This window comes from Aureobasidium pullulans (genome assembly GCF_000721785.1).
Source record: "Aureobasidium pullulans EXF-150 unplaced genomic scaffold scaffold_4, whole genome shotgun sequence".
NCBI classification, from domain to species: domain Eukaryota; kingdom Fungi; phylum Ascomycota; class Dothideomycetes; order Dothideales; family Saccotheciaceae; genus Aureobasidium; species Aureobasidium pullulans.
Window position 1 is genome coordinate 274979 of NW_021941024.1, and position 26572 is coordinate 301550.

The window sequence follows — 26572 nt, forward strand, 5'->3', positions numbered from 1 at the left end:
CCTATATTTATACACCAGTATCTATCTTGATTTCTACAAACAGCCAACTTCCTTGATCATACTAAGCTGTTGTATTGGCTGCAGGCTTGCACTCAGGATATCCAAGGTTGCCTAACCATGCGCCAGAGTTAAACTCAGCGACAATAGCTGAGATCTGCCATTTCTGAGCACCGGTGCCGAAGCCACCACCTTCACCTGGCTGAGCAGGCTCTACGGTAGCGATGCTGATACCCTGAACAGGAAGAGGACTCTGGTCAGAGAGCCATCTGATGATGACGGTGTTGCAAGTGTTCCACAAGTTAAGAATCACGAAAGGAACTGGAGGCTGTGCACCCTGGCCAGCGAGGAATTCAACTTTGGATGAGAAGGTCAGGGAGCCAAGCTGGTATTTTTCTTAGTAATGTTCGAAACATTCGATTGGCTCTACATACGTCTGAGGCTTGAAGTCCAGGTTCGTGAATCAGAGTGTTGACGCTGTCCGACTGATCCGTGAAGTTGCTTGTGAACAGCTGCACAGCCAGGGCCTCGGTGTAGTTCGAAATGGTCAGACCGAAGCTGGTGGCGATCAAGGAGGCGTCTGGGGCCGAGATACATGTAGCGTTACTGCCACGGTGATACGGTCCAACAGGGCCGACATGGTGAGGCGGGGAGGGATGACCGGGACGCTCGAATGGAGTATAAGCGACGGCAAGCGAGAACAACGATGCAAGGACACAGCTACGCATATTGAAGTAGATAGCAAATGTCCAGTAAACGTAGGTGAAATAGATTGATACGGACAGAACACTACAAGGTGGGGTGCTTGTTAATATACTTGTAGAGATTTTGCTTCAGCACAACGTCATGAAGAGATCGCTCTCATCTGTTCAGCGGCTGGTTTCCTCAGAAATTTGAACTATTGCCGTGTTTTTGGTTGAGCATTGTTCCATTTGCTGGTTCGGGGGATATGCACGTCGGAAGAGGGGGGAGAAAGGAATATCGATCTACAAGTCAGCTGCATACATGTATACCATGTTCACAAACTCTCGATCCATGGTCAAACGTCACTGAAGCAGAAAACCCCTGCGCCTGAAAGTATGAAATCTGGGAATAGGATCAAGCCTTTACAAGCCTTGAGAGTGTACCCTACCGCCATGCGTTGACCTCGACGCGACATATGTTTGAGTAACGAAGCCCCCCAGAGAGTTTCGCAGTCTGATTTTAGTGGCCGTAAGGAAGGAGCTCCAATGAGCAGCGAAGCTCTAAGTAAGCTATCTTGCTCGCATGGTCCCAGACTCCCGGCGTTCGCAAGCTTTGCTGATCGAGATCGTGCTTGGTGACGATCAGAAAGGAAGGAAGTGGGTGCGAGGAGGAAGGTGGGTTTCAGTACCGACACACTTGCGAAGTCCGCCCGGCGGCCAACCACGACGCTTGCCGAACAAACCTCCGAAAATATGCAACGGTGATCAACCTTCGGAATAACATCCATGAGCGCATCTACCTATATTCATCGCTCTGCACAGCTGATGAAATGTCAAGCATTCGAGCACCGCTCTTCTGGTATGACTGAGGTTGCTGGTATGACGCTTGATCACCATGTCTTGACAAGCACCAAAACATTCTATTTGAAAGAGCTCTCGATGTAAATCCGGAAGTGATAAAATCGAGTTCGTGCATCTCGACATGTAGGTAAATGGCCTCGGAGAATTTGGCAACATGGAGATAGCGTGCGTGGTACATACTTCCGAGATCTGCACGAGCAATCAAGTCGCCTTGTATCGTGCTGACGAGGCAGTAACGATGGGATATATATAAACCACTAGCTACCAAGACGCCTGTGTTGCTCCCTCCCTGCGTCAACTGACTACCAGAAATGCACATCTCAAACGAAACCCCTCTTGAAATTCTCATCTTGGGTGGAGGCGTGGCAGGTCAGTCATTCCCCATCGCTGTTGTTTTCACAATGCTAATGCAGATTGTGAGGCCTCACGGCTGCCATGGCTTTGGCCAAGTTCTCACCTGAGTCCGCACCGCCAAAAATCCGTGTCTTCGAGATTCGTCCCAAGCCTGGAGTCATCGGCGTACTGCATAACCAAGCTCCTTCTAGTTTACCTTCTATCTTACTAATATGCATGACAGGGCGCTGTCAACCTGACACCGAATGCTCTGAGGCTGCTCGACCGTCTGGATGTGTTACCGATCATGCGAGAGAACAACTACGGAATGGAAATTGACGCCATTGAAATTTTCAGTGTGTACCAACCAGTACAGCTGGGAGAGTCAAGCTTCAGGGGACCTGAAGGCAAAGGTCTTGGAAATCCGCCATACAAAGTGTGTCCATAGATGTGCACGTGATCTACAGCCCTTCTCTGACATATCCTTCAGGCATTACGAGTCACACGTGCGGATGTGATGAAAGCTCTCGTCGAAGCTGTCGAGAAATGCCCGAATGTCGAATTCACCTGCGGCAAACGAACAACCAAAATCGACGAAGATGCAGAGACGGGCATCACATTGACCTTCGACGATGGTACTACAGCTCATGGAGATATGCTGGTTGGCTGCGACGGTATCCACAGCGCTACTCGTCTCAAGCACGTCGAGCCCGAACGAAAAGAAATATACTCTGGCATCGCAAACGCCTTTGGCTTCGCACCTCTCAACAAGGACAACCCGAAGATCCAGGATCCGAGCCAATTGCATTTCTACAAGACGGCGATCAACTTCGCACGCCGCGGCATGATGCTGTCGAGCTTCTACGAGCCGACCAAAACTTCGGTCTACGTTGGAGGTGTATTGCAAGTGCCCGAAATCGAATCACGGGATGGCTGGAAGGTACGCGGCGCTGATCAAGAGGCTACGAAGCAGGATATGCGAGAAAGATTCGCTACTGATGACGTTGTGTTTGACGACCTCAAAGCTTTGATAGACACGGCGGAAGACTGGTTCATGTGGCCAATTTCCACCCTACCGCCAGGAGGCCGTTGGGCTACAGAACGTACGATGCTCTTAGGTGATGCAGCTCATGGTATGGCGCCGCAAGGCGAGGCTACAGGAATTGTACTAGAAGATACGGTGTTGTTTGCGAGGTGTCTGGCAAGGCAGCAGGAGCTTGGTACCGGAGGCTTCAAAAATGCGTTTGAAGCCTATGAAAGATTGCGAAGAGACCGCATCAACGCAGCGTTTACAGAGTCTGGAGCTGTCATTAAGACCGTACAAGACGCTGGATGGCTTGGTCACAAGATCAAATGCTTTGTGGTGCCGTGGTTCTTGTGGTTCACGAGCGGTAAACGCGAGAAGCATTTCACCGAGGATGTCACCACATCCGATCTCGGCTTTTGATAATCGACGCATGTAGACATGACTCACGACTTCTAGCGTTAATGAGCACTTTGACATCTTTGAAACATGTTGAAAACGATTGAGCAGAAAATTTGATTCATCTCGGCTTCAGCTGTGTTTATCGCCCTGACTACACACATTTCCAGCTACTTGCGGAGTCAATCTTTCCATGAGTGTAAACAGGTTGTTTAGGGAAAGGGCAAAGAAGTCTTTGACTGTACACTCCCTTCGCTGGGTTGTCGTCGTTGTACTTAGTAGCAATTAACCTCTCGGGAGCTGTGCCATTTTCGACCCAGCGCATCAATGCAAGGAGACCGTTGTGCTGCGAGTCATCGAAGCCCGGAACGCCATGGCTGACATTAGTCAAAGGCTGACTGGCACCTCCGATATACCAGGGAGAGTACTGACTTCCGGAGCAATGGCTCATACCGGCAATAGGGAAGAATCGGTAGAAGTCGTCCATCTCAATACCGTGGGGAGCGACCGATGAGGCTACTTGGCTGTAGAAGTAGGTGCTAGATCTGTAAGGAATGATAGGATCGGAGGTTCCGTGCCAGTGGATGACTTTACCGCCTCTCTTCTGGAAGGTCGATAAGTCATAGTCATCTGGAGACGCGTTTCCGGGATCAATAGCTTCGGAGAGACGAACCACACTCTCGTTGAAGGTACTCCAGTCGTAAGGCTCGGTTGTGTTCAGTAGAAGATGCTGGATCATTCCGGTTCCCATGGGATTCGGTAGAGGACTGTCACCAATGTATGCGGTCAGAGGCGTACCGAGCGAAGGTGCAGGAAAGATCAATGTGCCGTCAAAGTAGGTCCAGTCGTGCAGTGCCTTGTAAAGAGTGTCTAGCTGAGGACGCGTGATGCAGGCAGAAGTGTTCGAAGAACTCTCACAGAGCAGAGTCAATGGGTTGAACACACATCCCTCAGGGTTCATGATAACCTTGTCTGTCACACCATCTTGAGGATCGCACTGCTTGAGAATCTCGTCGTTGATCACAGTAGCCAAAGAAGCCGAGATGTGGTGAGAGGAGTTCTGAGGCAGGTTGCCAAGGGTTGCCTGACTGGTGTAGATGCCCAGGTGAGGAATCCACCATGCTGGAGCACCAACGAAGAGGCCGTCGAATGCTTCAGGAGATACTTGCATCTCTTTCAATCCCTGTCGGCCTCCAGTTGAGCATCCCGAGTAGTAAGAGTACTTGTGGTTTTCTCCGTAGTATGCGGCAGACAGCGCTTTGCCGACGAGGACCGAACCGTGCATGGCTCGCCATCCCCAATTCTCGAGTGATCCTTTGTTGAGAGCAAAGGTCGAGTCCAGCGGGTTCGCATTGTCGTGACCGGTGTCCTGTTTCATCGTCAATGATGTACCACAAATTGGAGACTTTGCATTTGCTTACGGTAGTCAAAGCTGCGAACCCATACTGAGAGTAGATTCCAAGATCCTGCCAATTGGTAAAGCCAGCATAACCACCATTTCCGGTCGTCATGATGCGTGAGTTCCACTTGTTGGGCAGGTATATCGCCATGTTGTAGGACGAGTTGCCAGGCGTGGGTACGCGAACGCTCACAGCGCATCCTTCAGGCAGACCTGTAGCATTGGCATTGGCGTACGCATCTGTGAATGTTCCGCCCGCTGCCACTTTTGTAACATAGTTGAAGGTGGAATTGGAAGGAATGATCTTTTGGAAGGCTGCTTGAGAGCAGTCTTTCGCTTCGGCGAGTAGAGGCAGGGCGAGGACAGCGAGCCCGAGAGTCTGAGACAGCATGGTGGTCCTTGTTTGCGAACTAAAGACTGTGCTTGATAGGTGCATAATTGATGGTGGACACTGCACTTATAGTAGTCCAAACCATACCGGGTAGACCATCATATCGCCCTCGGTAAACGGTTACGTCTCAACCGCATACCGCCTTCGCTAGACTTCGTTCTTCTGCACACTGCGCTCGCTAAATGTGGTCTCTGTTTGAGTGGCCCATGATGGATGAGATGCAGATCAAGGAAGCGGCAAGCCTATTCTGGAAAACTGGGGAGAGGTTGGAGTCAAGACGCGGGGTGGATCAGCAGGAGAAAGGACAACACGGCAGTTGAGCACGGGAAGAACGAGATGTCAGTGTCGCGGCGATACTTTGTATAAACTCGTTGGTTCCAGCCTGAACTCCTCACTCGCAAATTGTCAATATCCTGGTTGCTGTTGCAAGACAGAGTTGGCAGCGTTGATCCTCAGGCCGACCGAGACGGGGTCGCCAAGACCCAGAAAAAGCTCATCAACTTGACGCGTGACGCGTGACGCGCTTTCCAGCCTAACAATGAAGCAGCCCGGTCTCGAGCAAACACCCACTGAGTGTGTCAGGCTGCAAGTCTCACAAGGTCACTTGCAGCATTGAGCTGTTTTCAGGCGACTTGACACCCAGCGACGGTTCAACTCTTGTACGAGTTGGATCTAGTATTTGGACCGATGGCACTTCGTCTCTCAGCCTCAGTCTACAAGCCATTGCTATCGCTACAGGTGAATTGGAGACCAAGCGTAGTTATCACGCCGTGATCGAGATGTCTTCGCGCTGGTACAGACGCCAGAAATTTGTGTAAACGCAAGTCGGACTTGGAAGTGACAGATTTTTCTTCGCTGGGATCTTCTCCCCTTACATTTACAATTGTTGCAGCAAGTCAACAACTTAGGGCTGGGTCGTCGAATTGTTGCTGCCTGGTCACAATATGCACCGGACAGACTGACAGGTGCCCGCGCAATTACGGATTTGTTGAATCTCGAGATCCTTCGAATTCACGTCGACACATAAATATTGAGCATCACCCCATTGGCAGGAAAGGTCTCGAACAAATTGACAAGATCCAACCGCGCAACATCAACATGTCTCTCAAACATGATTCAGGGTTACTTGCTACTATCATCGAAAAGTCATTGCTACGCGCCTCGAACATCACTTTTGCTGGACTAATACTTACAGTGTGTATTGGGAGCATGGATTACATGATCAGTATCTAATTCTGCCAGTGTCTGGCTCTTTACCTCTCCTTCGTAGTCTGGGACGTATTCCTAGGACCACTTTCCGACATTCCAGGACCTAAGTTGTGGGCGGCGTCGTACTTCCCCAAAGCATACATGATGTGGACAGGCTCAGAGCACGAGACCTTACAACGACTGCATGAAACATATGGTCCCGTCGTCCGAATCACACCTCGCGGAATCAACTATACCGATGCTGCTGCTTGGAAGGATATATACGGTCATCGAACTGGCGGCAAGACCAAAACTTTTGAGAAAGACCCCACGCTGTATATCAACGATCCCACCGGAGAGACACATATCTTGATCGCGAACGACGCCGATCATACCCGCCATCGTCGCATTCTGGCTAACAGTTTCTCGGACAAGGTGCGTACCTTCCAGTTATCGATCACACATGAGCAAGAAGCTTGAGAGAATCTTGTAATGCAGAACTTCGCGATTGACTGTTCCTCAGGCACTGAGAGACCAAGCGCCACTACTAAAGCAGTGGGCAAACACAATGGTCAGAAAGTTGAAGGAAGTTGCAACACTTGACAAAGGAGTCGATATGGTCGCCTACTATAACTTCACCACGTAAGTCACCAATCGTTGTGGGGTTTTGAGGCATATGATACTGATGACTGCAGGTTTGATATCATGTCGGACTTGACGTAAGGCATGAAATTGACCTGCAATGGACACACCGACTAATAGTCATAGATTCGGTGAACCATTGAACGTGCTCGAAAACTCCGAGTAGGCTTTACTACCCAGTCTCGATATTATACCCTTGATGGCGACTGACATGACCTCTCAGATACAATCCTTGGGTCAAGTTGATCTTTGGCAGTATGAAGATTATAGGCAAAATTACAGCGATCAAGCAGATTCCAAACATGCCTCGGATCATCATAGCGCTAATGCCGAAATCTGTGCGCCAGAAGGGCAAGAAGCACCAGAAATTCTCGTCCGATCGGGTAGATCGTCGTTTGGCGCGCGATCCTGGCCGTCCGGATCTGTGGACAGAGGTCTTGAAACGATCTGGTGATCTCTCCGACACCATAGCTGGCATGTCCCTCAGCGAAATGCATGCGAACGCTGGAGTTTTCATGACTGGCGGCACGGAGACGATTGCAACGCTACTCTCCGGGTTGACATACTATCTACTGATCAATCCGGACAAACTTGCCAGATTGGTGGCTGAGATTCGCAGCACTTTCACGGCTGAGAGCGAGATCACCGTGGATGAGTTGGCCAGACTGCCCTATCTCAATGCCTGCATCGAAGAAGGCCTACGCATATACCCACCCACTCCTGCCAGCCTGCCTCGAAGAGTACCTCAGGAGGGCGCGTTCATAGCTGGGAAATGGATCCCTGGAGACGTCTCCGTCGCAATAAGCCAATGGGCCACTAACCGACACACCGTAAACTTCCGAGATTCCGCGTCCTTCATACCTGAACGCTTTTTGGGAGATCCAAAATACGCATCTGACAATTTTGCTGCTTTCCAACCATTCAGCACTGGGCCTAGGAATTGCATTGGCAAGAACTTGGCCTACCATGAGATCCGGCTGCTGCTTACCATGACGCTCTGGAACTTCGATTTGTCTTTGGAGGCAGAGAGCAAGGAGTGGTCGAATCAGAGACTGTTCATATTCTGGGAAAAGAAACCGTTGATGGTAAAACTGAAGGCTGTGAGAGTGTGCGATGATGCCTGACGTTGGTTCGGAAGTAATCTGCTTCAGGCTATCAAGATCTAAACATCAAAGCGACAGCTTTCGGGATGTCGGCTGGATTGACTGTCAAGATGTTAGTATGATCGTCCATGCCAATTGCAATTTCCTTCTGGGGAAAATGAATCATTAAGAGCTCCGAGTCGCTCTTTCTCGGCTGCTTATCGAAGCTCAAAAGGTACATTGCAATCACGCTGGACATGGGTACCACTCTCTCTACTCACCAAATTCGCCTCACCTCACCTTCATGGATTACGGAAAGTTGACGAATCTTCACATTGAACTTTGGCTGCTGGTAGGCGATCGAAGCACTCAACTTTCGGACTTGTCGCCAGTGAGTCTTGTGCGATTGGCTTTGCAATATTGTGATACTGCCGTATATCAGGAATTCAGACGCTGGTTATCAGTCGAGCATTGCCTAACTTGAAGTTTGTGGGTGTTCGGCTTCTGTCGGATGCGCTGAATTCGCTTCTGACACCTTGGAGGAGGCCATGGCACATTTGAATCAACGCTGTAAGGTCGGTGGTGTCGAGTTGGGAGGCGATTTCTAAGTCTGTGAGGTAAGTTTCGATTTATGTAGATGTCTTGTGAAGAGCTGGGTAAGTATGATATGAAGAGAACATATCGTAAAGTGTAAGTCAATCGATATTCCGGAACATGATATGACGTTCGGTATCCAGTGAGAGCGTGCCCAATAATCTATTTCCCCAGGCAAACCGATGCAAGCTAGATAGTACCTTGTATGATGTCTACAGCTTCAATATACCTATGATTAAGTCCCAGAGAAGAAAAGGGCGACAGCGACGGCACTCGGGAAGTACGGCAAAGTCTGAAACGTGATTCACAGTCACACCATGTATCTCAACCAACCCCTTTGTAACACCATCGAACGTAAGGCCCAACATGTCACAAAACCTCTTCTTTCATCGAACACAGATAGTGGAACACAAATAGATTGTCGAGAAGCAATTCTTGGGTATCATGACAAGATTATTTCTATATACAGATAATGGCCAGCAGTAACCGAGAGAAAGGAAAAATCCAGAAGAGTTGGAAATCGCAAGCTAATTTTAGGGAGAAGAAAAGAAGTAACAGAAAAGAAGAGGCTCGCTCGCAAGTCCAGACTTTTTGGGCGGGTTTGTGTTACAGCAGCAGCAGCTATCCGGGCCGCCTGTTGTGTATTACTGCACTATTCCTGTCGCCATCTCAAATGGCGGATCTGTGGCGAAAATCTTGTACGATTGCTTCAAGCAATGGAGGCATACACGATAGCGGTGATGGTGCTGTTTGTGCATTGTTGGCAGCTGTCTGTGGTGCAGTCGATGTTGGCTTGTGTGATGTTTGCGTGACTGAATTCTGTGACTCTGTTGTAGGGATATTCACCGACACTTTTGATAATCAGCTAGATGTTTTGAGATATACAATGGAGAGATGGGGAACACTCACGAGTCATCTTCGTAGCTGTATTCCATTTGCAGGGTGAATTGGTTCAACCCCTTGTATGTGTCTTCCTTGAAGTTCCAGCCTAGACTGCTGTTTTGGCAGGGAATCTGTGTGGTGTTAGTGATTGCTTCTTGAGCGATTGGTAAGTAAACGTACATATTCGCCTTCCGGGTAGGGTCCTTCTGGTGCCCATGATCCGAAGCAGATGGTCTTCATGTCGTGGGTGTCGACCACGAAGCTCATCGTTGTGTTCTCAGTCAAGTGTCCAGGAGACATGGCAGCGTGGAGCTGGAGCTTCGAGATATCCATGCCGTTCGATGAAGCACCGATGCGCGAGAATGTGGTGATGGGAACAGCAAAGACAAGAGGAGCAGCTGCGAGTGCCGCAAGAGCACCAAGTGATTGACGAAGAGTGAACATTATGATTTGTGTAGATGTGGTCGTAGGAGTAGAAAAACGCGAAAGACTAGTGTTGAAAGGTTTGATAAGAAAGACCAAGAGCAAAGGAATGGAGCGTCAGTAAACAGCAAGTCGTCTAAGGACTTATAGGTATGCTAGAGGGCAGCCAAGTGAAACTCCGTTCGCGATACCTTGCTCAGGCGACGAACTATTGAGTGACCTGAAGCACGCAAACGTGCACGATTCATCAGGCGAGAGAGTTCGCTGCCTTGCTAAGTCAACCTCATCGCCGGGTGGACACTGGGAGGACCTGGGGTTACAAAGTGCACGAGTGAGGATTGTCAGGCACAGTTTCCTGTTTGGCCGATAGTCCAGGGGTTATAGTTGCAAGCCCTTGCGCCGTCGTTTGCGGAGGTCTTGTGCTGGGTACCGAGTGTTGCTATTGTGGGATGCCGACTGTCTCTCGAGACGTAGATCCAGGAGTTTCCTCTCACCTTCGCAATACAGCGACCATTGATGTGGTTGTGAAAGCTCATAACACTTTTGCTCTACCACTGTCATCCACAGATATAATTTATCTGATGAGCTCTCATCGCAAATGCTCAATGTTCGAAACCTATCGTACATTCTAACAGATAGATGGGTGCGGTTTTCAGCACACGGGGTTGTTGTTTGAGAGTTTGCGGGGTGTCAGAGATTCGCTTGATAAACACGATCTAGCGTTTCACGAATGCTCTTGGTATACGGACCGTGCCGACGAGTGAAAACCATGGCACGAGGACATGCGGGAGTGTTTTGTGCTGGCAGCATATTGTATAACTGGCATGTGTCTGCGGAAAGCCGCACAGATATAGGCGGTCCTAAGTTGAACCTTGCGTTTCCAGTAAAGTGCTGCACATTGAGATCAGAATAGGAGTGACATGGACATCGAAGATCGAAACGTGGTTTGCGATAATAGGTTGCATGCGGATGATTAACCCCCAGATGAACTCCGGCATCTATGGCTATGTCGATCTTCTTCCGTCGGATCATGTGGATCCTGGTAAGCGGGATTGTTCGATGGCCGCCCAAGTAGTCTAAAAAGCATTCATGTTGAGGAGAGATACATGGCCGTCGAAAGCAGCGTCTCGCATTAGTATAAGAAGGTATACTGTACTTGAGAATACCGTTGCAGAAGAGGGTCCTCAGAGCCGGAGAATTTCAACGAATAACTACTGTACTTGGAGGCAGTTCCCCGACAACGGGCGAAACTCCACACTATTTTTAAAGGTAATTTGCTCGTCTATAATTAGTGATGAGGCTTTACACAAGACCAGAGTCACAAGATTGGGACAGACAAGACTTTACCACTCTCGGTCAAGCAGGCTGAAAAGAGGAGAGCAAGATGTTGATCCTGACTCTGTGTGAAGCTCTCAGCGCGGGCCGCGGATGTCCATCCTCATTCAAAAAAAGAGATGCGGATGTGTGATAGGCCGAGCATGCGCGTAAGAGAGAGCTCGAGCAAGCGAATGAGGGGCACGAGAGACATGGACGGAAGAGTTTATCGCAACAGGAGAACGCCTTGCAGCAGGGAGTGCATGAACACAAGTCAAGTCCAGAGGCCAGACCGGTTGGAAGGGCAGCAAAGAGCATTACGTGCTCGGGGAGAGATGAATGGCTTTTTGCTAGTCTTTGTCGCGCCAAGCAAGCAATTCGCAACCGCCAAAAAGGTAAATATGTCAGCTTCAAGGTCATCAGGCACTCTGAAGTGAGTGATGCTGTCAGACACGTCCGGCCTTACGGTATACTTGACTAGAGTGGGACCCGAAAGTCCGGAAGATCAGTGGGAGTGCCGAAATTCTACAGTCGAGTAAAACAGAGATCGACTCTTGTGCGAATCAAAAGAAGACGGCAACAGGAGGTCTTCTCTTTGCTCGGAGTGTTCAGAGATAGACTAGCTTCCCTTGGGTGGGCTGCAGCAACCCCTCGATTTGCTCAATCTCGGCGCGTGCGCTCCAGACCATCGGCTCATTCAGCGAACAGCAGCCCTTGGAGGGTGGAGCAGACTATTCAAATGCTATCCAAACTGCATTGGCAGAAAAGGACGAACCGCAAATCTCAGCAGTCCTTTGAAGGCCACAGCCTGTCGCCGCAGCCTTCGCCCGGTACGTATACCAGCCTATCAGTGTGTTTGTTGCTATATACGGACACCAAGGATGGTGCAACAAGAGGATAGGAGAAGCAAAGAAGATTTCAGCTAATATTCGACCATGTCTACAGAGCTACAGTCTGAAGGAGCATCTGCAAGTCCACCTTCTCGACGGCCTGGATTCCTCTCTCGAGTACGCAGTCAGCGATTCTCGACGGTCAATCTGCCAGCCAACTCATCACATCAAGGTGGGTCTTTATAAAAACGGTTGAGATATTGGTCGCTGACACGACATCAGAAGCGTCAAGCAACCCAGTACCCAAGCGACATTCATACTACCAGCCTGCCCAGCCATTGTACGACACGGCCGAGGCTCAGCGTCCGGTATGAACAAGTCGCAGGGTCATCAGGTGACGAATGACATGCTGATATTCCTTGACAGAGATCGGCAACTCCAGAGCACTTTGCACCAGCTCCCAGGGCGAATCAACAGTCGGCGACAGCAGCAGACTCAGCGTCGCGGTCGTCAAGTATCTATACGTCGGGAAACGTTGGTGGAGAGAGTCTGACAGGCATCTGGAACCCGGGGCAACTGGTACCAGACGGCAGCCCGTCAGAGCAGTTCGAAGACTTGAGCCAGACGATTTCAGGCATGAGTGTCAACGGAGCAGACTCGCTGTCATCAGATTCGGGGCCAACGATGAACGACCGGTTCATGCAACGAAGGTTGCAGCGGCTAAACACCGAACAGGGTTTCCGCGAGCAGCGTCAAGCTTCGCAGTCTCAGGCGCAGGCGCAGGCGCAACACTCGAAATCGTTGTCGTTGGCTCAGGCTGATTTCCACCACCAACAAGCACAACAACAACAATCCATACTGCATCACTCGGATCAGCCGCTGCCCTCCCGCATTCCTTCTCAAGTCATCCCCAGCGTCCCTGCTTCGACCGCCACGACGCCGTCCTCGTCCTCCGCTTCGCCGCACTCGCACTTCCGTCACGACACTCCGCAACAGCCTCAATACCAACCGCTTAGGAATTTCGCAAAACTCCACGACGACGGCCCAATCCACCTCTCCACCTCACCGAGCAAAGCCACCCCGCGCCAGCCCTCGATGGCTTCCTCCAACCAAAGCCCCGCCCCGACCGCTAGAGACCCTTCGATCCTGTCGCAACAACAACCACAGCAATCCAAAGACGTCGGTCGCTCGACGCCCCAGCCACAGGCCGAGGACTTGACCGAGGACCAGATTCGCCAACTGCTCAACGACCACAAGGAGCTCCGTAAGCCCTCCTACAATTCTTTGCGCCTCGAGTCCTTGCTAATTGTTACTAGGCGAGAAATACCAAAAGGTCAAGAAGTACTATTTCGAAAAGGAGGACCAGGTCAAGCAACTGCAAAACAGTCTCGCCCACCAACGAATCGCTCAGTCGCGCACTTCTCTCGACGACGGCGAATATGCGACCCGCTTCAACCGCCTCGACGGCCTGATCGCGCAATTGTCATTCAGCATTAGGAAGAGCTGGAAGTCGGTGCCTACTTGGCTGACTCCCGCCGTCAACAAGGATGCTATCTCTATCGGAAAGCAGGAGATGACGGCAGTGGGACGAGCTTTCATTTCAAAGTGGCTGGTAGAGGATGTCTTCGACCGCTACTTCCATCCGGATCTTGACTTGGCTCTCTCGACGCAGTTGAAGCAGATGCAGAACAACATTCGACTCTTCGCCCCGCCCGCATCGGTACATGAGGATGAAGAGTACCTCACTTCAAAGGTCGTCAATTGGCGCTTGACCACACTCGAGGCCATGCAAGACATTTTGCGCTTGCCGGAAGCTCAGAACCACCGCTCTCACATGACCGACCTGCTCAAGACGCAGCTTAGCACTGCCTTGGAATCCCACCTCGACAACCCGCCCATGTCTGACCTTGAAGGTGGCGTGCACATGATCTGCGAACTTGCCGTCGCAATGTTGGGTCATCTGCCACAGGAGAGCCGTGATGTTCAGATTGAATACTTCCTGCCGGGATCTGCTGTGAACGTTGACATTATGAAGATCGAATCTGGTATACCAGCTCTGGCCACATCTCTGGCTGATGAGATGGCAGAGCGTGGCAGCGTCAACAGCGAGTTGACCGACTCGGGTGATCGAGCATCTACTGAGCTGAACCCTCGCCGACGCATGCTAAATGTTCTCACCAGCCATAAGAAGGGCCATCCAGCACAGGGCAAGTTGAATGGTGGCAGCAGCACAAGCTTGGCTGGTAAGGAGGATCGTGTGCGTCTTGCCGTCGGTATTGCGGCTCATGTCCGAGAGCGTGGCATTCTCGTCAAGGCTCCAATCTTCACAGCCTTGTGAGCACATGGTGGCCAGGTGCCATTGTCATGACCAGGCAACAGAGTTTGTTGAAGGTCACACTTTCGTTATTTGTGTTTTAAGGCGGAGCGCGCCTTTGGAGATACCCTGCAGGTTAGGATTGAAGAAAGTGAGGGAAGCTTGAGTGGATGCCTATTTAAGGACTTCTGGTTCTTGCGGTCTAGGATGGATTTTCTTTGTCACCTTTTTTTCCACATAGGTGGATGGGCCTTTAGGTATATCGAAGTCGCCACTATGATGTTACAATGTCCTCGTGTAAGGCAGTCACCCGGCTCATTCTTATAACAGTGACATGTTTGTTGGAGTGAAGTGACTGGTCAAAGTGGGTGTTGTGTAAAGTGAAGCAGTTGGCGGTAAAGTCCGATGGCTCCGTCGGAGAAAGAGCAGCCAACGGAATCATGACGCCGGATTTGGATTGACAAAGTGAGGGCATCCGACCAGCTCTCCTACTTGTCGGCTTGCATCGCTAATTGTCCATGTCGAGTAGCGATATCGACGGCTAGCCTCCGTTCGTTCCTCCTCTCGCCCGCCCCTCTAGACACCTGAGCAACCTCACAGGCGCCAAGGCAGCAATTGCGCCAGTCGCAAGCGCGGAAGAGCAATACCACCAAAACAGCATGATTAAGTGCGTTGCCTAGATCCTTCATCCACGGCCATCCACCCCATCCGACGAGGACGACGATCACCACTATCACAGACATGGCAGCTACTCGCCAATGGGGCATCACGCCGCCCGTGTCGACGAGCTTCCCGACCGACAAGGAGCTCGCTCTCAGCGAAGCTCTCGTCGCCGAACTCAAGGAGCAGAAGAACTTTGAATCCACAGAAGACACAAACAAGCGAGTCGCCGTCCTGGCCACCTTCCAAAGGGTCACCGTCGAGTTTGTCAAGCACGTCGGCAGGCTGAAGGGGCTTCCCGACAGCGTCTTGCAGAATGCTGGCGGCAAGGTCTTTACCTTTGGCAGTTACCGTCTTGGTGTCTTCGGGCCAGGTGAGCCATCTCGGAGAAAGTCTGGCGCTTCTTGTCCTCTTTGCTGACATGTTCTTGCACAGGCTCCGATATCGACACGCTTGTCGTTGCGCCCAAACACGTGAGTCGCGATGACTTCTTCGAGCACTACCGTGGTCTACTGGAGTCCATGTCGCCTCCCGGTTTCGTCGAGAAGTGCACACTGGTGCCCGAAGCCCACGTCCCCATCATGAAGCTCGTATACCAGGGCATCGAAATCGATCTCATCTTTGCCCCTCTACAACTCAATTCGGTCCCACCAAACCTTGACCTCGAAGACAACAGCCTGCTGCGCGGCCTCGACGACCAAGATCTGCGCAGTGTCAACGGAACAAGAGTCACCGACGACGTCTTGCGTCTCGTGCCCCAGGAAAAGACTTTCCGCCATGCTCTGCGCTGCATCAAGCTCTGGGCCTCCAAGCGTGCTATCTACGGCAACATCATCGGTTTTCCGGGAGGTATCGCATGGGCCTTGATGGTTGCTCGTATCGCTCAGCTCTACCCCAACGCCTCCAGCTCGCTGATTGTCTCGCGTTTCTTCAGTCTCATGAAGACTTGGAGCTGGCCCATGCCTATCATGCTGAGGACTATTGAGTCTCCTGGTCCTCTCGGCAGTATGGTCAAAATCTGGAATCCTAGGATCTACCCTGCAGACGGCCGCCATATCATGCCTATCATCACCCCAGCTTATCCTGCCATGTGCGCTACTCACAACGTCACAAAGTCTACCCTGGCTGTCATCACGCGCGAGCTTGAGCGTGGCGCCGAAATCTGCAGTCAAATCTTCGATGAAAAGTCCGACAAGCAATGGAAGCATCTTTTCGAAGGCCATACCTTTTTCACAAAGGACTTCAAGTTCTATCTCAGTATTGTTTCGGGCAGTCTAAACGAAGAGTCACAAGGCGATTGGAAAGGTTTAGTACAATCAAAAGTGAGAAGACTCATCGGTAGCATCGAACAGTCCCAGCCGAATGTCGCTTATGCTCGTCCATTCACCAAGGGCTACGAACGTATGCACCGTGTCAAGAACGATGAAGAGAAGGACCAAGTCATGCAAGGCAGCACGAAGTATCAAATTTCAAAGACCGAGATTGTCGAAGAGGCACAGAACGTCAAACAGTTGTCTGCCGAAGACACGTCCGCTGACAATCTCAATGAAGCCGTCTCGAAGATTGAAAAGCCTGACGAGAAAGAAAATGGCATGACCAACATTTGGACAACAACTTACTATGTTGGCCTTGAACTGGTACCCGGTGAGTTGTTCCCTGCACGCTGTCTGTGTCGATATGGCTGGCTGACATATGAGGCTTAAGGAGCCAAAACCCTCGACATTGTTCATCCCGTGAAGGAATTTAGGCACCAATGCACGCAGGCTACGCAGTACAATGAGGACGTGAACTCCATACGTGTCGTTGTTGCGAAGAGGTCAGTTTCTCTTTATCTCAACATCCTTACAAAACTGACTCCCCCCAAGCTACGACCTACCCGACGATGTTTTCCAGCCTGGCGAGCAGCGTCCAGTTAAAGCAAAGAAGGCAAAGGCCGCGAACGGAACCAAGAAGCGAAACGCCGGCGAAGCAAACCTGGACGTACGTATACAACCACGATGTCGACAAAAAGCCTTACCTTCTGGGATACCATGAGCAGTTCTTCCGCCTATCTTCTCCTTATCTTCCATTTCTCGTCGTGTTTGTCTACTGACGCAGATTCCAATCGATAGGAAAACGGCGATGCACAAAATGCATCTAAGCGCAGACAGTCTGGCGTCACCAACGGCCAGGATGCTTCTAACGGTGTCAAGACTTGATCACCTCATACGGTACGGCATGATTCTAATCCATCTTGCTCTCAGCGGCGGTGAAGGTATCCATGTACAGAGTCCCCTTCGGGTTCGATGAGCAGTCTGACTGCTTCACTTGATAGGATGCTGATGCCAGCGGCTGCCTAATGCGTGGCTTACTCCGCGACCACCACAGAAAAAAGAAAAAAGGACAAAAAAAGTGCCTCTGGGGCCAAGGTTTGTGTTTCTCACTGCGCAGAGCCGTGATTTACTCGAGTGCTGCCCTTGCTTCATTCTTCGTATAAGCAATCGACTGCGTTGCGAAGTACTCAAAACAACACAAAAAACAGGTTCAATCAGCATTCTCCGGAATTGCTCAGACAGAGACCTCAGCTCCTGAGATCGATCATGGAGCCGCAACAAGCTTTCCATCCGCATTTTCTGCAAGGCGTTCAGGGTTCAAGGCTTCATCCGGGGGAGTTCACAGGTGTTTCTGCTGCAGGGGAGGCCAAGCAGGGGACAAAAAAAAGGTCAAGTAGAGGGCAAACGGGCGAGATAGCTTTGCTTTTCTGTTCTTCTTCTCTTCACACACACAACGCAATCAAAAATCCGCATTTTTGAGGACCTGTCTGGACCTCGACAATAAGCATGCCTCCATTCTAGAGCTGAATCGCGTTCACATGTGATATTCTATGGCGGATCTCAGCCCCGGCTGAACAGAGCAAAACAGAGTTTGGGTTACGGAAGATTTTCGGACGTCTCGCTTGCTTGACTGGGATGATTGATTTTGTGGAGGCGGACAAGACAGGCGAGCCCTTCCAGAAGGAGTCAAAGGTGCGCAAGAGACAAGAGGATGCATGCATGTGTTGTTCAGGCGGCGGCATGGCTCAGCAAACAACTAAGAACATGGAGATAGGAGATATGGCACAAAAATGACTGATATCATCAATCGCGCGCGCGCTCGCATCTGGCGGCAAGGAAAGAGCCGGTTTCAGATACAGACAAATTGCAGATGGAGAAGGTGGGTGTAAAGTTTCGAGATCTGTGAGATGCCGAAAGTCAAGTAGGACGACAACGGATAAACACCGATGAGTCCTGTCGCGGGACTCTCAGATCAAGTAACACAGAAAGGAAAGAGCGTTTGACACAAGAGATCAGTGCTCTCAGCGACAAGTCGTGTTCAGCCGCAAGCCCTTTTCCTCCCTCTTGCGCCTTTCTTGGGTAAGCGGTGTTGGGCTGGGCTGGAACGGGGCAAGCTGCTGAGCAGTAAATTGATATCAGGTCACGCGTAATAAGCAGCGATCGGATAAGGGAAGGACACAATGCATCATTGGAGAGATAGGGGATAGAATACGAGAATTTGGATCTTCACATTATGATTAATGACTTGAAATTGTATCTTGGATTCTTAGCAAGGCAGAGACAGAGGACAGACATGGGAAGCAGCAGAAGCAGAAACAGAAAAACAGAGTTTAGGTGTGGTCGCGTCGGTTGATCGGGTCGCGTTGCATGTCCTTCCATCACACACCCAAAAGCGGTGACCCGCACTTAGGAGAGCCGTTTGACCATCCCATTTTGTGAGGGATCACGAAAAAGATCTGACATTTTTGGGCATTTGGTAGACTTGAGAAAGGGGGGTCTGTTGATGTTGTCTATCATAGTATAACAATTCGGCCTTTCTCTTGTTGCTGATTGTGCTCTCACATAGTTGTGCCACGGTTGGAAGAAGTTGTTCTAACCATTGGCGCGAATCAGTGGATTTTGTCTCGAGGCTGAAAAAGGTGAGTTTGGACCCCCCTCTTTTGGCGCGTGAAGGCTGCATGTTCCAGGTCGAACGCAACAGCAAAAGTCAGCGCTTGCGAGAGTCGCAGAGTAGAGACTGATGATATATCGCATAGACATCGGCTGCAGGGCTTATTAAGAGAGCGCAGCAACAACCATCCTTGGGATCAGGCGGGCAATCGTTGTGTTTCAGCGGACGTTGTTGTCAAGTGCCTTGGCCGACTTGTCACTAAAGTTACGAAGCGCCTGGCCTACACGCCGCCGTCCTCTGGTCGCATCTTGGACCAACCACACGTTCTTTCCCCCTTCCGCCGCCCTTTGCAGTTTGCAACCCCGTCGTTCGCCCCTGCCTTTTTTGCTTTTCGCGCGTGCCTAAGCCTGCCTGTGCCTGCCTCATTCTCGCGGGGCATATGAAGTGGTGCTAGGACAGATGCCTTCGCGCTTCCGCAACCTCGTGGGCTCGAAACGGAAAGCGTCTGGAAACAGCCTGACCCAGAGCCCGAGCAACAACTCGCTCTCCACCAACAATACCACCAACACTCTCCAGCAGTCGTCGTCGCCCCAGCCGAACCGCGCGACACAATCGCCGCCCCAGCCCGCTAGCGAGCGCAACTCGACTGCCTCGAACAACAACACGCTCGTCCAGCAGCAGCAACAGGCCAGCGCCTCGTCGACTTCGCTCGCGATGAACCCGCACCAGCACCCCTCGCAGCAGCATGGCTCACCCCAGCCCGGCCAGCAGCCTCTGGGTCGTCCGCCATCATACCAGTATGTCAACCAGGCTGGTCAACAACAGCAGCAATTGCAGCAGCAGCAGCAAATGGCTGGCCGTCCGACGAGCCCAATGCCTCCTCCGCCAATCAACACCCAGAACCCATATGGCCACCTTCCTCCCCACGCACCGCAACACATGTACGGGCAGCAACCCGTGTCGGGCCCGCCCGGTTATCCTATGCAGGCACCGCCGCAGCAACAGCAACAATATGGAGGCTACGTGCCGCAGCAGTCCATGGTAGGCGGTCAATACTCCTACAATAGAGGATACGCTTCTGAAGCCAATAACCAGCGGAGCAAAGCTCAACTCATCGTCGGTATCGATTTTGTGAGTAGATTCTTTTCTTGAATTGACACTTGTACACAAGTACTGACCACAGTGTAATCTAGGGAACGACCTTCTCGGGTGTCGCCTTCGCCTTTGCGACAAACACAGAAGCTAAAGAAGACATTATCGTCGAATGGCCCGGTGCCGGTACTGCGACCAAGCAAAAGGTGGGTCTTTTCAGACACAAAAGTGGTGACAACTGTTTGCTGAACGACTACGTATACAGATTCCAACAGTGCTCTATTACGACCAACACCAGCAAGTGGTAGGATGGGGTGCTGACATTGCTGACGCGCTTGCACCTACTGGCTACCCCAAGCCCGGTGTGCAAAAGGTCGAGTGGTTCAAGCTCCAGCTAATGATGAGCGGAAACACATATATCGATCCCATCAACCTGCCCCCACTTCCCCCGGGCAAGAGCGAGATCGATGTCGCCGCCGACTACCTTTTCAAGCTCCGCCAGGCCATGCGCAACTACCTTCAGAAGACGCTGGGTGAAGTTTTCACCCGTGAAGAGCGCAACATTCGCTACTTCTTGACCGTCCCCGCTATCTGGAACGACGCCGGTAAGGCAGCCACCCGTGCCGCCGCCATTCAAGCTGGCTTCCTCCGCGACGAGAACGACAACCGCCTGACTCTTGTCACCGAGCCCGAAGCCGCAGCCATGTTCTGCTCAAAGACTGGACTCCTCAACTTGAAGATTCACGACGCTGTTCTCATCGTAGACTGCGGTGGCGGTACCGTAGATCTGATCGCGTACGAAGTCGAAGAGGAGCACCCGTTCACCGTGGCCGAATGTACTGCTGGTTCTGGTGACTCTTGCGGTTCGACAGCATTGAACCGCAATTTCTCAAACATCTTGCGTGCGAAGATTCGTAAGATGAAGCTTCCCGATGGTTCGAAAACTGCCGGCCGTGTCTACGCGAAGTGTATCATGGACTTTGAGAACAGGATCAAGGCCGATTTCCGCAACAACGGTCAAAAATGGGCTGTTGATGTCGGTATTGAAGCCGAGTTCCCCGAGGCCGGTATTGAGGAAGGCTACATGACCTTCACGAACGAGGAGATTTTGCAGTGCTTCGAGCCAGTCGTTAACCGCATTCTCGAACTCGTTCGAAACCAGATCATCGCCATTCAGGCTCAGAACCGTGCCCTGCAGGTCAGTGAATTTATTAAAGCCAAACCAAATTTATGCTAACTTGTCACAGAATGTTCTCGTTGTCGGTGGTTTCGGTTCCTCGGAATACCTCTTCCAGCAGATCAAGCTCCACGTTCCTCCCCAGTTCCAATCGAAGGTTGTGCGACCCATGGACTCCGTTGCCGCTATCGTCAAGGGTGCCGTCACTGCCGGTATCACCGAGCGTGTTGTCACATCTCGTGTCGCTCGTCGACACTACCTCATGGCCACTCTGCAACCTTTCAAGGAGGGCCACCACCCAGAGCAATACCGTGTGCCCAGCTTGGACGGAAAGGACAGATGCAAATACACTCGCCAGATCTTCGTGCAAAAGGGTCAGCGTGTCAAGACAGGCGAGCCCGTCAAGGTCTCGTTCTTCCGTCAAGTCGCACCTGGCGCTACCCTCATGTACGAGGACGTTTTGTACGCCTGCGACGAGGACGTTTGCCCAGAATATACCAAGGATCCTCGTAAGCCACTTCTAATCTGTTTCTTGAGGACCAACAAGCTAACAATCATGCAGGCATCAAGGAAGTTGTCACTCTCACCTCCGACCTGAGCCGCAAGAACCTGGAGAAAGATTTCGAGCGCATGGACACACCCCAAGGCACCTTCTACCGTGTTTACTTCGACATCTACCTCACACTCGACGGCACAGAGTTCAATGCCGAGCTCGTATGTCAAGGCGAAGTCATGGGGCGTTGCTCGGCCAGATTCAGATGATTCGACTTTCCTTCCCTCTGGCAACGATTTCTTGTTTTAACTCCCTTTTTTATTGTTCAAAATACCCTTTCAAGATGGAAACGGCCCAAGTCATATACAACACACAACCAGCGGAACGCGAAATGAGACAAAAAAGACAACGGCCAAATCGGAGGAGGAGTCCGGCGTGTTTGAAAAGGAAGACAAAAAGCCGCTGCAGGAAAGGCTGATAAGGAGCAAAACAAGAGCTGATGTGGTTTCTGTGGATGTGAGCTATCTTTGCGACTCTACTATTGCTGGGTAAGAACTGCGGGCGATTTTTTTGATTCTCGTTCTCCTTCGCCCTGAGCGTTTCCTTCCCTTGATCTGTTTGGTTAAATTTATACTACTTTTTCCTTTGATCATCTCGGCTTTCGTCTTGTGAGGTGACGGACCGGTGGAACATGCTGTTTTTTCTGAGATATCTATACTACGTACGTACTTTTTATATGCTTAATTTGTTTTTCTGATTTGAGGTGATAATACTTACTCTAGTGCATCAAATGGTGGCTTCGAACGAGAAGCAAGGGAAAATGTCGACAGACTCGAAATAACACCGCAAGAGCTCATCCTTAGTCTCATCAAGCTATAGACTATTGACCTTGACCGATATGCGTCCATGTACTGAGAGAGATACAGTGAAGACTCGTACTCAAGATACAAGGTATATTTAAGCAAGCTCATCATCATCATCATCATCATCATCATCATCATCATCACCAACAGGAAAGGACTGACTTGCCTCATGGCTTGCTTGAACTCGATAAATCTTCCAACTCTCGCGGCTATGGTCTTATTACAAGAACTCATGACTCGTGACGGCCACACCAGCTTGTGTTCGCAATTTGAAGCCACAAGAGACCTTCCCGGATGCGCAAATCAACGACGATGTTCCGTAGTTCTTCGCTCAAGAACTTGATGTGTACATGAATCGAAAGTCCTCGATATCGAGTCAGCCAGAAGGGACGAGCTCGAATTTGGTGTTTGAGGATGGCAGTGCTGGGAGCTTTGACCAACCAACAACAGGTCGCCGCCGCTTCCTTTGATGGAGAACAACATTCAAGTCACCTATTCTTCCCGCGCTGTGCACCAAGGGAACCACTGGTCTCTAGAATAAGAACTCAGACCATGAGTAACTTTGAAGGAATACTGGGGCCACTGTCTTCTGATACAAGGACGGCGACCATGGAAACAAGGCCAACAATGCCGGTCAACCACTGCGAGATCAATGCTTAGAGGAAACAATCCTTCGACAGTCCAACTCAACTAAAAAAAGTGGTCTCCAGTATGTTGGTGTCCACCAGGTATGCCGTGACTAGAAGCGCGAAGGATGAAAGGTCGGCGACCTCAGCCCCTCTCAATTCAACATTTGAAGAGGTCTTGAAGAGATCACTGCTATAAGAAACCACAAGTTCGCACTGCTGTAACTGCTCTCACACAGCTTATCAACTCACTACGACAAGACTTGGAGTAACCATTCGACCGCAACCTGTTCCATCAGCCTCTGTTGCCCTAGCCATGACCTACAACACAAAGACAAAGAGCCTTGTCGCGCTCTCAGCCCTCCTCTTCTCGACCCAGGTCGCCGCCTATGCCAAAATCAAGCTCTATACCGACGGCCAATGTCAAGAGCCTGTCGAAGGCGCTCGATGGGGATCCAGCGCTGGCCTCGACAACGAACTCAAATATCTAGAGATCACCAATGGTGTCCGCGATTTCCAAGACTTCTCGAATCCCATCGTTGACCCTACTTTCCCGGGTACCAACTCGACAGGTGCAGGATCGGTTGTTTACTTCGATGTCCCCCAGCCTGATCACACCTGTGCATACATCATCATGACCGATTACAAGGCCAACAAGTACTACGGCGACAACCCTCTTCCCGGCATGGCTCTGATCTGGGCCGCTCAGGCTGGCTGCTACTACTCCGAGATCCCCGCCCATGCCTCCCTCTTCACAACCTACTGCTGTGGAAGTGGAGACTGTTCTACCGTCGACCTCGGCCAGACAAGCATCCTGCCCAACAAGAGAGAGCTCTCCGCCACCACATCCAAGGAAAACGAGTCCAACGACAACAAGTCCAAAGACGACAAGCCTCGCTCCGCCTCATCGCTGACCGGCCTCGCCGCAGCAGTAGCAGCAGCAGCAAAGCTCAAAGTCCGCGACGGCCAACACAGCTGCAAACTCTACAACAAAGACGGCAGCTCCTACACAGCCACAACCAGCAACCAATACACCAAAGCCGGCAAACAGCAAGCCGTCAGCTCGATAGAAAAATGCGTCACTTCCAGCGACTGCGTCCTCTCCGAAGCCGGCAGCGTAGACACGTCCACAACAATGAGCACCTCTTCCTCCACCTCTGTCGGTTTCGACGCCGGCATGTCTGTAGGGATTGAAGCCGGCACGAATTTCATCGTCGAAGCTACGGTTTCTGCTGAATTTTCTTTGGCTATTACTCAGTCTTGGGAAACTGCTACTGGCAAGGATGTCAGTAATGGTACTAGTCAGACTGTTACTCATCAGTTGGGTATTGTGGAGGGACAGGATGCGTTCTTGACTTTTACTCCTACTTATATCTGTCATGAAGCTTATATGGCTTGTGATGGGCAGGAAATGTCGAGTCAGCCCATCGAGTATTGTACTCTGCCTAATGATGAGTCCATCAATGTCAACGGTATCTTCTCTACTGTTTACTGCTAGAACGGAGATCTGGGATCAGAGGAAACATCACGGGAAATTGGAGATGGATGATGTGGATATGTGTATCAAAAAGGCCAATTTACCACCACCTCTTGTCAACTTTCTTATTAGAAGCTAGAGAAGAAGAAATAGCAAACTGTTTTTTTGTTTCATTTTCGGTACATAATCGCTCGCCTGTATCTTTTTGTTTTCACTCGGCACAATTGTGTCGAGTATCGTCCCCATGTCTCTTCATTGTCACTTCAGTTGTTCCACAGCATTGATATGCAAAGCTATACCCATGTAACGCACGAGTAAGTTGAAATAGCCAGTGCGTTTCAAGAAGAGCAACCCCAGAGACAAATCTCAGACTGCTTGGGAAGAGAGTACCTGTTCCATCAACTCATCATCTCCCATGGCAACAAGACCCTCCACCATCCAAGCCTTCGCCTTTGGATCCGCCAAGAGCTTCGCCATCGCATCCTGGATCTTTGCGGCAGAGATGGTGACAGAGTGTCCGGACGTAGGGGCGTCGTCATCATCAGCATCGGCAACGCCCATGGTAGCAGCAAAAGGCGGGGGACCTTGCAACGGACCTGACGTGGTGATAGGCGAGCTGTCCCTCCAGGCGTATATGAATTCGTTGAATGGGGTGTATGTGCCGGGCATTCCTGAGAAGAGGTCCCAGCCGGGCCATGACACGATTTGCTTGTAATTCGGTTCTGCGTCGTAGGCTGGAATGATTTGCTGCGGCCAGCTATAGTCGAATAGATCATTGAAATCTTCCTCGTTGTACTGACGACGGACGAGGGTGTTGACGGAAGTGGTGGATGGGTGGGGATTATAGACGGACGGAAAGGAGGACGGTGGGAGTGGGCTGCCGGTTGCGAGATGCAAGGTCAAGCCGGCGAAGGCGACGAGGGAAAGGGTGGGAAACATGATGGCTTGTGTCGGATCTGATATGAGCTTGCAAGACGATGTTGAGGAGGAAGGAAACAAAGTCAAGGAAACGCGTTTGGTGCCTTTTTGTATTGCAGTGTGACTCCCAAGGTGATGTGTACGGTTAGAGATGATATGAGTTTGTTACGGTTGGACGAGCCTGGACGCGTAAGTCTTGGTGTCAATGATGTACTGTCCACACGTGGGTTAAGCTGTTACAGTTGGTCACAGGCGGCGCATTGTTTCTCGACCCAGGATTGGGAGTAGACGTGATGTTTCATTGGATTGGTCCTTTGCACCATTTCATCGCGGATGCATTCTAGTAGGTCTGGTGCTTCTCGACCTCCTCCCACAGCTTGGGGTCCTGCTCGACGCGAACCTGTTCGGACTTGTCGTCGACGAGCTCGTTCAGACGGCGCAAGTCCATGTCCTTGGCAAGCAGAGGGATAACGTACTTGTCGAAAGTCTGCCAGTAAGGGTTCTCGAGATGGTATTTCTGGCTCTGTTGAGTTTGTTAGAGCATGACCCGAATTTCCAAGCAACTAACCCGGTCGTAAGACCTGGCTTTGCCATGTGGCAGAAGCATTGATGGATTAGAAGGACATGAACTCACGCTTTCGTGTGCGTAGCGCTCGACGATGGTGAAGGCGCGGGGGTCCTTGGTGTCTTGCATGACGAACCTGACATGTCATCAGCTCAATTCATGTACTTGTCAATTCAAGTCGATGCTGCAAAGCATACATACCAGCCGAGACACTCCTTGTCGTTGGTGTAGACCTGGCTAGCTTCCTGGAGCTTTGCGATCAACTTGTTGATGGACTCCTGGTCCTCCTTGGCGTAAAGGTGCACGACGAGAGTGTAAACCATTGTGACGGTTGTGAGGATCTGATTATGGTACAGAGAATTGGTATGAGGTTGATATGTTGTGTTTGAGGAGGGGTACGAGCTGGCGGCCGAAGTGCTAT

General features: G+C 50.9%; 14 protein-coding genes across 14 annotated transcripts; 7 read left to right on the plus strand and 7 right to left on the minus strand.

The window, feature by feature from the left end:
* Positions 1–61: 61 nt before the first annotated feature.
* On the minus strand, positions 62–725 carry M438DRAFT_268308 (uncharacterized protein; the record flags this gene model as incomplete). The annotated part of the gene is made up of 2 exons (XM_029900242.1): positions 62–382; positions 432–725. 2 exons carry the CDS (start codon positions 723–725, stop codon positions 62–64), a joined length of 615 nt encoding a protein of 204 aa, XP_029763063.1.
* A 1142-nt stretch (positions 726–1867) lies between these two features.
* M438DRAFT_343308 (FAD/NAD(P)-binding domain-containing protein) lies at positions 1868–3369 on the plus strand. The gene is made up of 3 exons (XM_029904952.1): positions 1868–2060; positions 2119–2310; positions 2365–3369. The coding sequence occupies exons 1-3, from the start codon at positions 1977–1979 to the stop codon at positions 3319–3321; spliced, it is 1233 nt and encodes a 410-aa protein (XP_029763064.1). The 5' UTR covers positions 1868–1976; the 3' UTR covers positions 3322–3369.
* M438DRAFT_313615 (tannase and feruloyl esterase) lies at positions 3310–5511 on the minus strand. The gene is made up of 2 exons (XM_029902568.1): positions 4719–5511; positions 3310–4666 (listed from the first exon to the last, which is right to left on the minus strand). Exons 1-2 carry the CDS (start codon positions 5130–5132, stop codon positions 3452–3454), a joined length of 1629 nt encoding a protein of 542 aa, XP_029763065.1. The 5' UTR covers positions 5133–5511; the 3' UTR covers positions 3310–3451.
* Positions 5512–6148: 637 nt separating this feature from the next.
* Positions 6149–8175, plus strand: M438DRAFT_343310 (benzoate 4-monooxygenase cytochrome P450). The gene is made up of 6 exons (XM_029904953.1): positions 6149–6281; positions 6330–6710; positions 6799–6917; positions 6971–6994; positions 7044–7079; positions 7141–8175. Exons 1-6 carry the CDS (start codon positions 6186–6188, stop codon positions 8039–8041), a joined length of 1557 nt encoding a protein of 518 aa, XP_029763066.1. The 5' UTR covers positions 6149–6185; the 3' UTR covers positions 8042–8175.
* Positions 8176–9302: 1127 nt separating this feature from the next.
* M438DRAFT_291603 (uncharacterized protein) lies at positions 9303–9919 on the minus strand (the record flags this gene model as incomplete). The annotated part of the gene is made up of 3 exons (XM_029901752.1): positions 9303–9444; positions 9503–9606; positions 9656–9919. The coding sequence occupies 3 exons, from the start codon at positions 9917–9919 to the stop codon at positions 9303–9305; spliced, it is 510 nt and encodes a 169-aa protein (XP_029763067.1).
* Positions 9920–11059: 1140 nt separating this feature from the next.
* Positions 11060–11791, minus strand: M438DRAFT_158426 (uncharacterized protein). The gene is made up of 2 exons (XM_029899026.1): positions 11246–11791; positions 11060–11180 (listed from the first exon to the last, which is right to left on the minus strand). The coding sequence occupies exon 1, from the start codon at positions 11630–11632 to the stop codon at positions 11255–11257; it is 378 nt and encodes a 125-aa protein (XP_029763068.1). The 5' UTR covers positions 11633–11791; the 3' UTR covers positions 11060–11180; positions 11246–11254.
* Positions 11792–11951: 160 nt separating this feature from the next.
* On the plus strand, positions 11952–12416 carry M438DRAFT_267901 (uncharacterized protein; the record flags this gene model as incomplete). Its single annotated transcript, XM_029900215.1, has 3 exons — positions 11952–12042; positions 12158–12274; positions 12325–12416. The coding sequence occupies 3 exons, from the start codon at positions 11952–11954 to the stop codon at positions 12414–12416; spliced, it is 300 nt and encodes a 99-aa protein (XP_029763069.1).
* A 262-nt stretch (positions 12417–12678) lies between these two features.
* M438DRAFT_372506 (uncharacterized protein) lies at positions 12679–14380 on the plus strand (the record flags this gene model as incomplete). Its single annotated transcript, XM_029908349.1, has 2 exons — positions 12679–13306; positions 13359–14380. 2 exons carry the CDS (start codon positions 12679–12681, stop codon positions 14378–14380), a joined length of 1650 nt encoding a protein of 549 aa, XP_029763070.1.
* Positions 14381–14824: 444 nt separating this feature from the next.
* On the plus strand, positions 14825–17253 carry M438DRAFT_343313 (Poly(A) polymerase). Its single transcript, XM_029904954.1, has 4 exons — positions 14825–15389; positions 15452–16660; positions 16721–16832; positions 16882–17253. Exons 1-4 carry the CDS (start codon positions 15098–15100, stop codon positions 17048–17050), a joined length of 1782 nt encoding a protein of 593 aa, XP_029763071.1. The 5' UTR covers positions 14825–15097; the 3' UTR covers positions 17051–17253.
* M438DRAFT_158454 (uncharacterized protein) lies at positions 17186–17736 on the minus strand. Its single transcript, XM_029899027.1, has one exon. The coding sequence runs from the start codon at positions 17623–17625 to the stop codon at positions 17320–17322; it is 306 nt and encodes a 101-aa protein (XP_029763072.1). The 5' UTR covers positions 17626–17736; the 3' UTR covers positions 17186–17319.
* Positions 17737–19978: 2242 nt separating this feature from the next.
* Positions 19979–21971, plus strand: M438DRAFT_268882 (actin-like ATPase domain-containing protein; the record flags this gene model as incomplete). Its single annotated transcript, XM_029900293.1, has 5 exons — positions 19979–20071; positions 20134–20238; positions 20298–21230; positions 21280–21718; positions 21772–21971. The coding sequence occupies 5 exons, from the start codon at positions 19979–19981 to the stop codon at positions 21969–21971; spliced, it is 1770 nt and encodes a 589-aa protein (XP_029763073.1).
* Positions 21972–23507: 1536 nt separating this feature from the next.
* Positions 23508–24689, plus strand: M438DRAFT_363044 (uncharacterized protein; the record flags this gene model as incomplete). The annotated part of the gene is made up of 1 exon (XM_029907623.1): positions 23508–24689. One exon carries the CDS (start codon positions 23508–23510, stop codon positions 24687–24689), a length of 1182 nt encoding a protein of 393 aa, XP_029763074.1.
* Positions 24690–24738: 49 nt separating this feature from the next.
* On the minus strand, positions 24739–25955 carry M438DRAFT_343315 (uncharacterized protein). The gene is made up of 2 exons (XM_029904955.1): positions 25827–25955; positions 24739–25767 (listed from the first exon to the last, which is right to left on the minus strand). The coding sequence occupies exon 2, from the start codon at positions 25605–25607 to the stop codon at positions 25035–25037; it is 573 nt and encodes a 190-aa protein (XP_029763075.1). The 5' UTR covers positions 25608–25767; positions 25827–25955; the 3' UTR covers positions 24739–25034.
* On the minus strand, positions 25927–26474 carry M438DRAFT_352970 (uncharacterized protein; the record flags this gene model as incomplete). Its single annotated transcript, XM_029906830.1, has 3 exons — positions 25927–26109; positions 26221–26287; positions 26353–26474. The coding sequence occupies 3 exons, from the start codon at positions 26472–26474 to the stop codon at positions 25927–25929; spliced, it is 372 nt and encodes a 123-aa protein (XP_029763076.1).
* Positions 26475–26572: the final 98 nt, after the last annotated feature.

Coding starts and splice junctions, on each gene's coding strand:
- M438DRAFT_343308 (XM_029904952.1), top strand. CDS start 1,977: ATGGCTTTGGCCAAGTTCTCACCTGAGTCCGCACCGCCAAAAATCCGT. Junction 2,061..2,118: donor CCAAGCCTGGAGTCATCGGC/GTACTGCATAAC, acceptor TATGCATGACAG/GGCGCTGTCAACCTGACACC. Junction 2,311..2,364: donor TTGGAAATCCGCCATACAAA/GTGTGTCCATAG, acceptor CATATCCTTCAG/GCATTACGAGTCACACGTGC.
- M438DRAFT_313615 (XM_029902568.1), bottom strand. CDS start 5,132: ATGCACCTATCAAGCACAGTCTTTAGTTCGCAAACAAGGACCACCATG. Junction 4,667..4,718: donor GGTTCGCAGCTTTGACTACC/GTAAGCAAATGC, acceptor ACGATGAAACAG/GACACCGGTCACGACAATGC.
- M438DRAFT_343310 (XM_029904953.1), top strand. CDS start 6,186: ATGTCTCTCAAACATGATTCAGGGTTACTTGCTACTATCATCGAAAAG. Junction 6,711..6,798: donor CTAACAGTTTCTCGGACAAG/GTGCGTACCTTC, acceptor ACTGTTCCTCAG/GCACTGAGAGACCAAGCGCC. Junction 6,918..6,970: donor GCCTACTATAACTTCACCAC/GTAAGTCACCAA, acceptor TGATGACTGCAG/GTTTGATATCATGTCGGACT.
- M438DRAFT_158426 (XM_029899026.1), bottom strand. CDS start 11,632: ATGACCTTGAAGCTGACATATTTACCTTTTTGGCGGTTGCGAATTGCT.
- M438DRAFT_343313 (XM_029904954.1), top strand. CDS start 15,098: ATGGCAGCTACTCGCCAATGGGGCATCACGCCGCCCGTGTCGACGAGC. Junction 15,390..15,451: donor TCTTGGTGTCTTCGGGCCAG/GTGAGCCATCTC, acceptor GTTCTTGCACAG/GCTCCGATATCGACACGCTT. Junction 16,833..16,881: donor CGTGTCGTTGTTGCGAAGAG/GTCAGTTTCTCT, acceptor ACTCCCCCCAAG/CTACGACCTACCCGACGATG.
- M438DRAFT_158454 (XM_029899027.1), bottom strand. CDS start 17,625: ATGCGGATGGAAAGCTTGTTGCGGCTCCATGATCGATCTCAGGAGCTG.
- M438DRAFT_343315 (XM_029904955.1), bottom strand. CDS start 25,607: ATGTTTCCCACCCTTTCCCTCGTCGCCTTCGCCGGCTTGACCTTGCAT.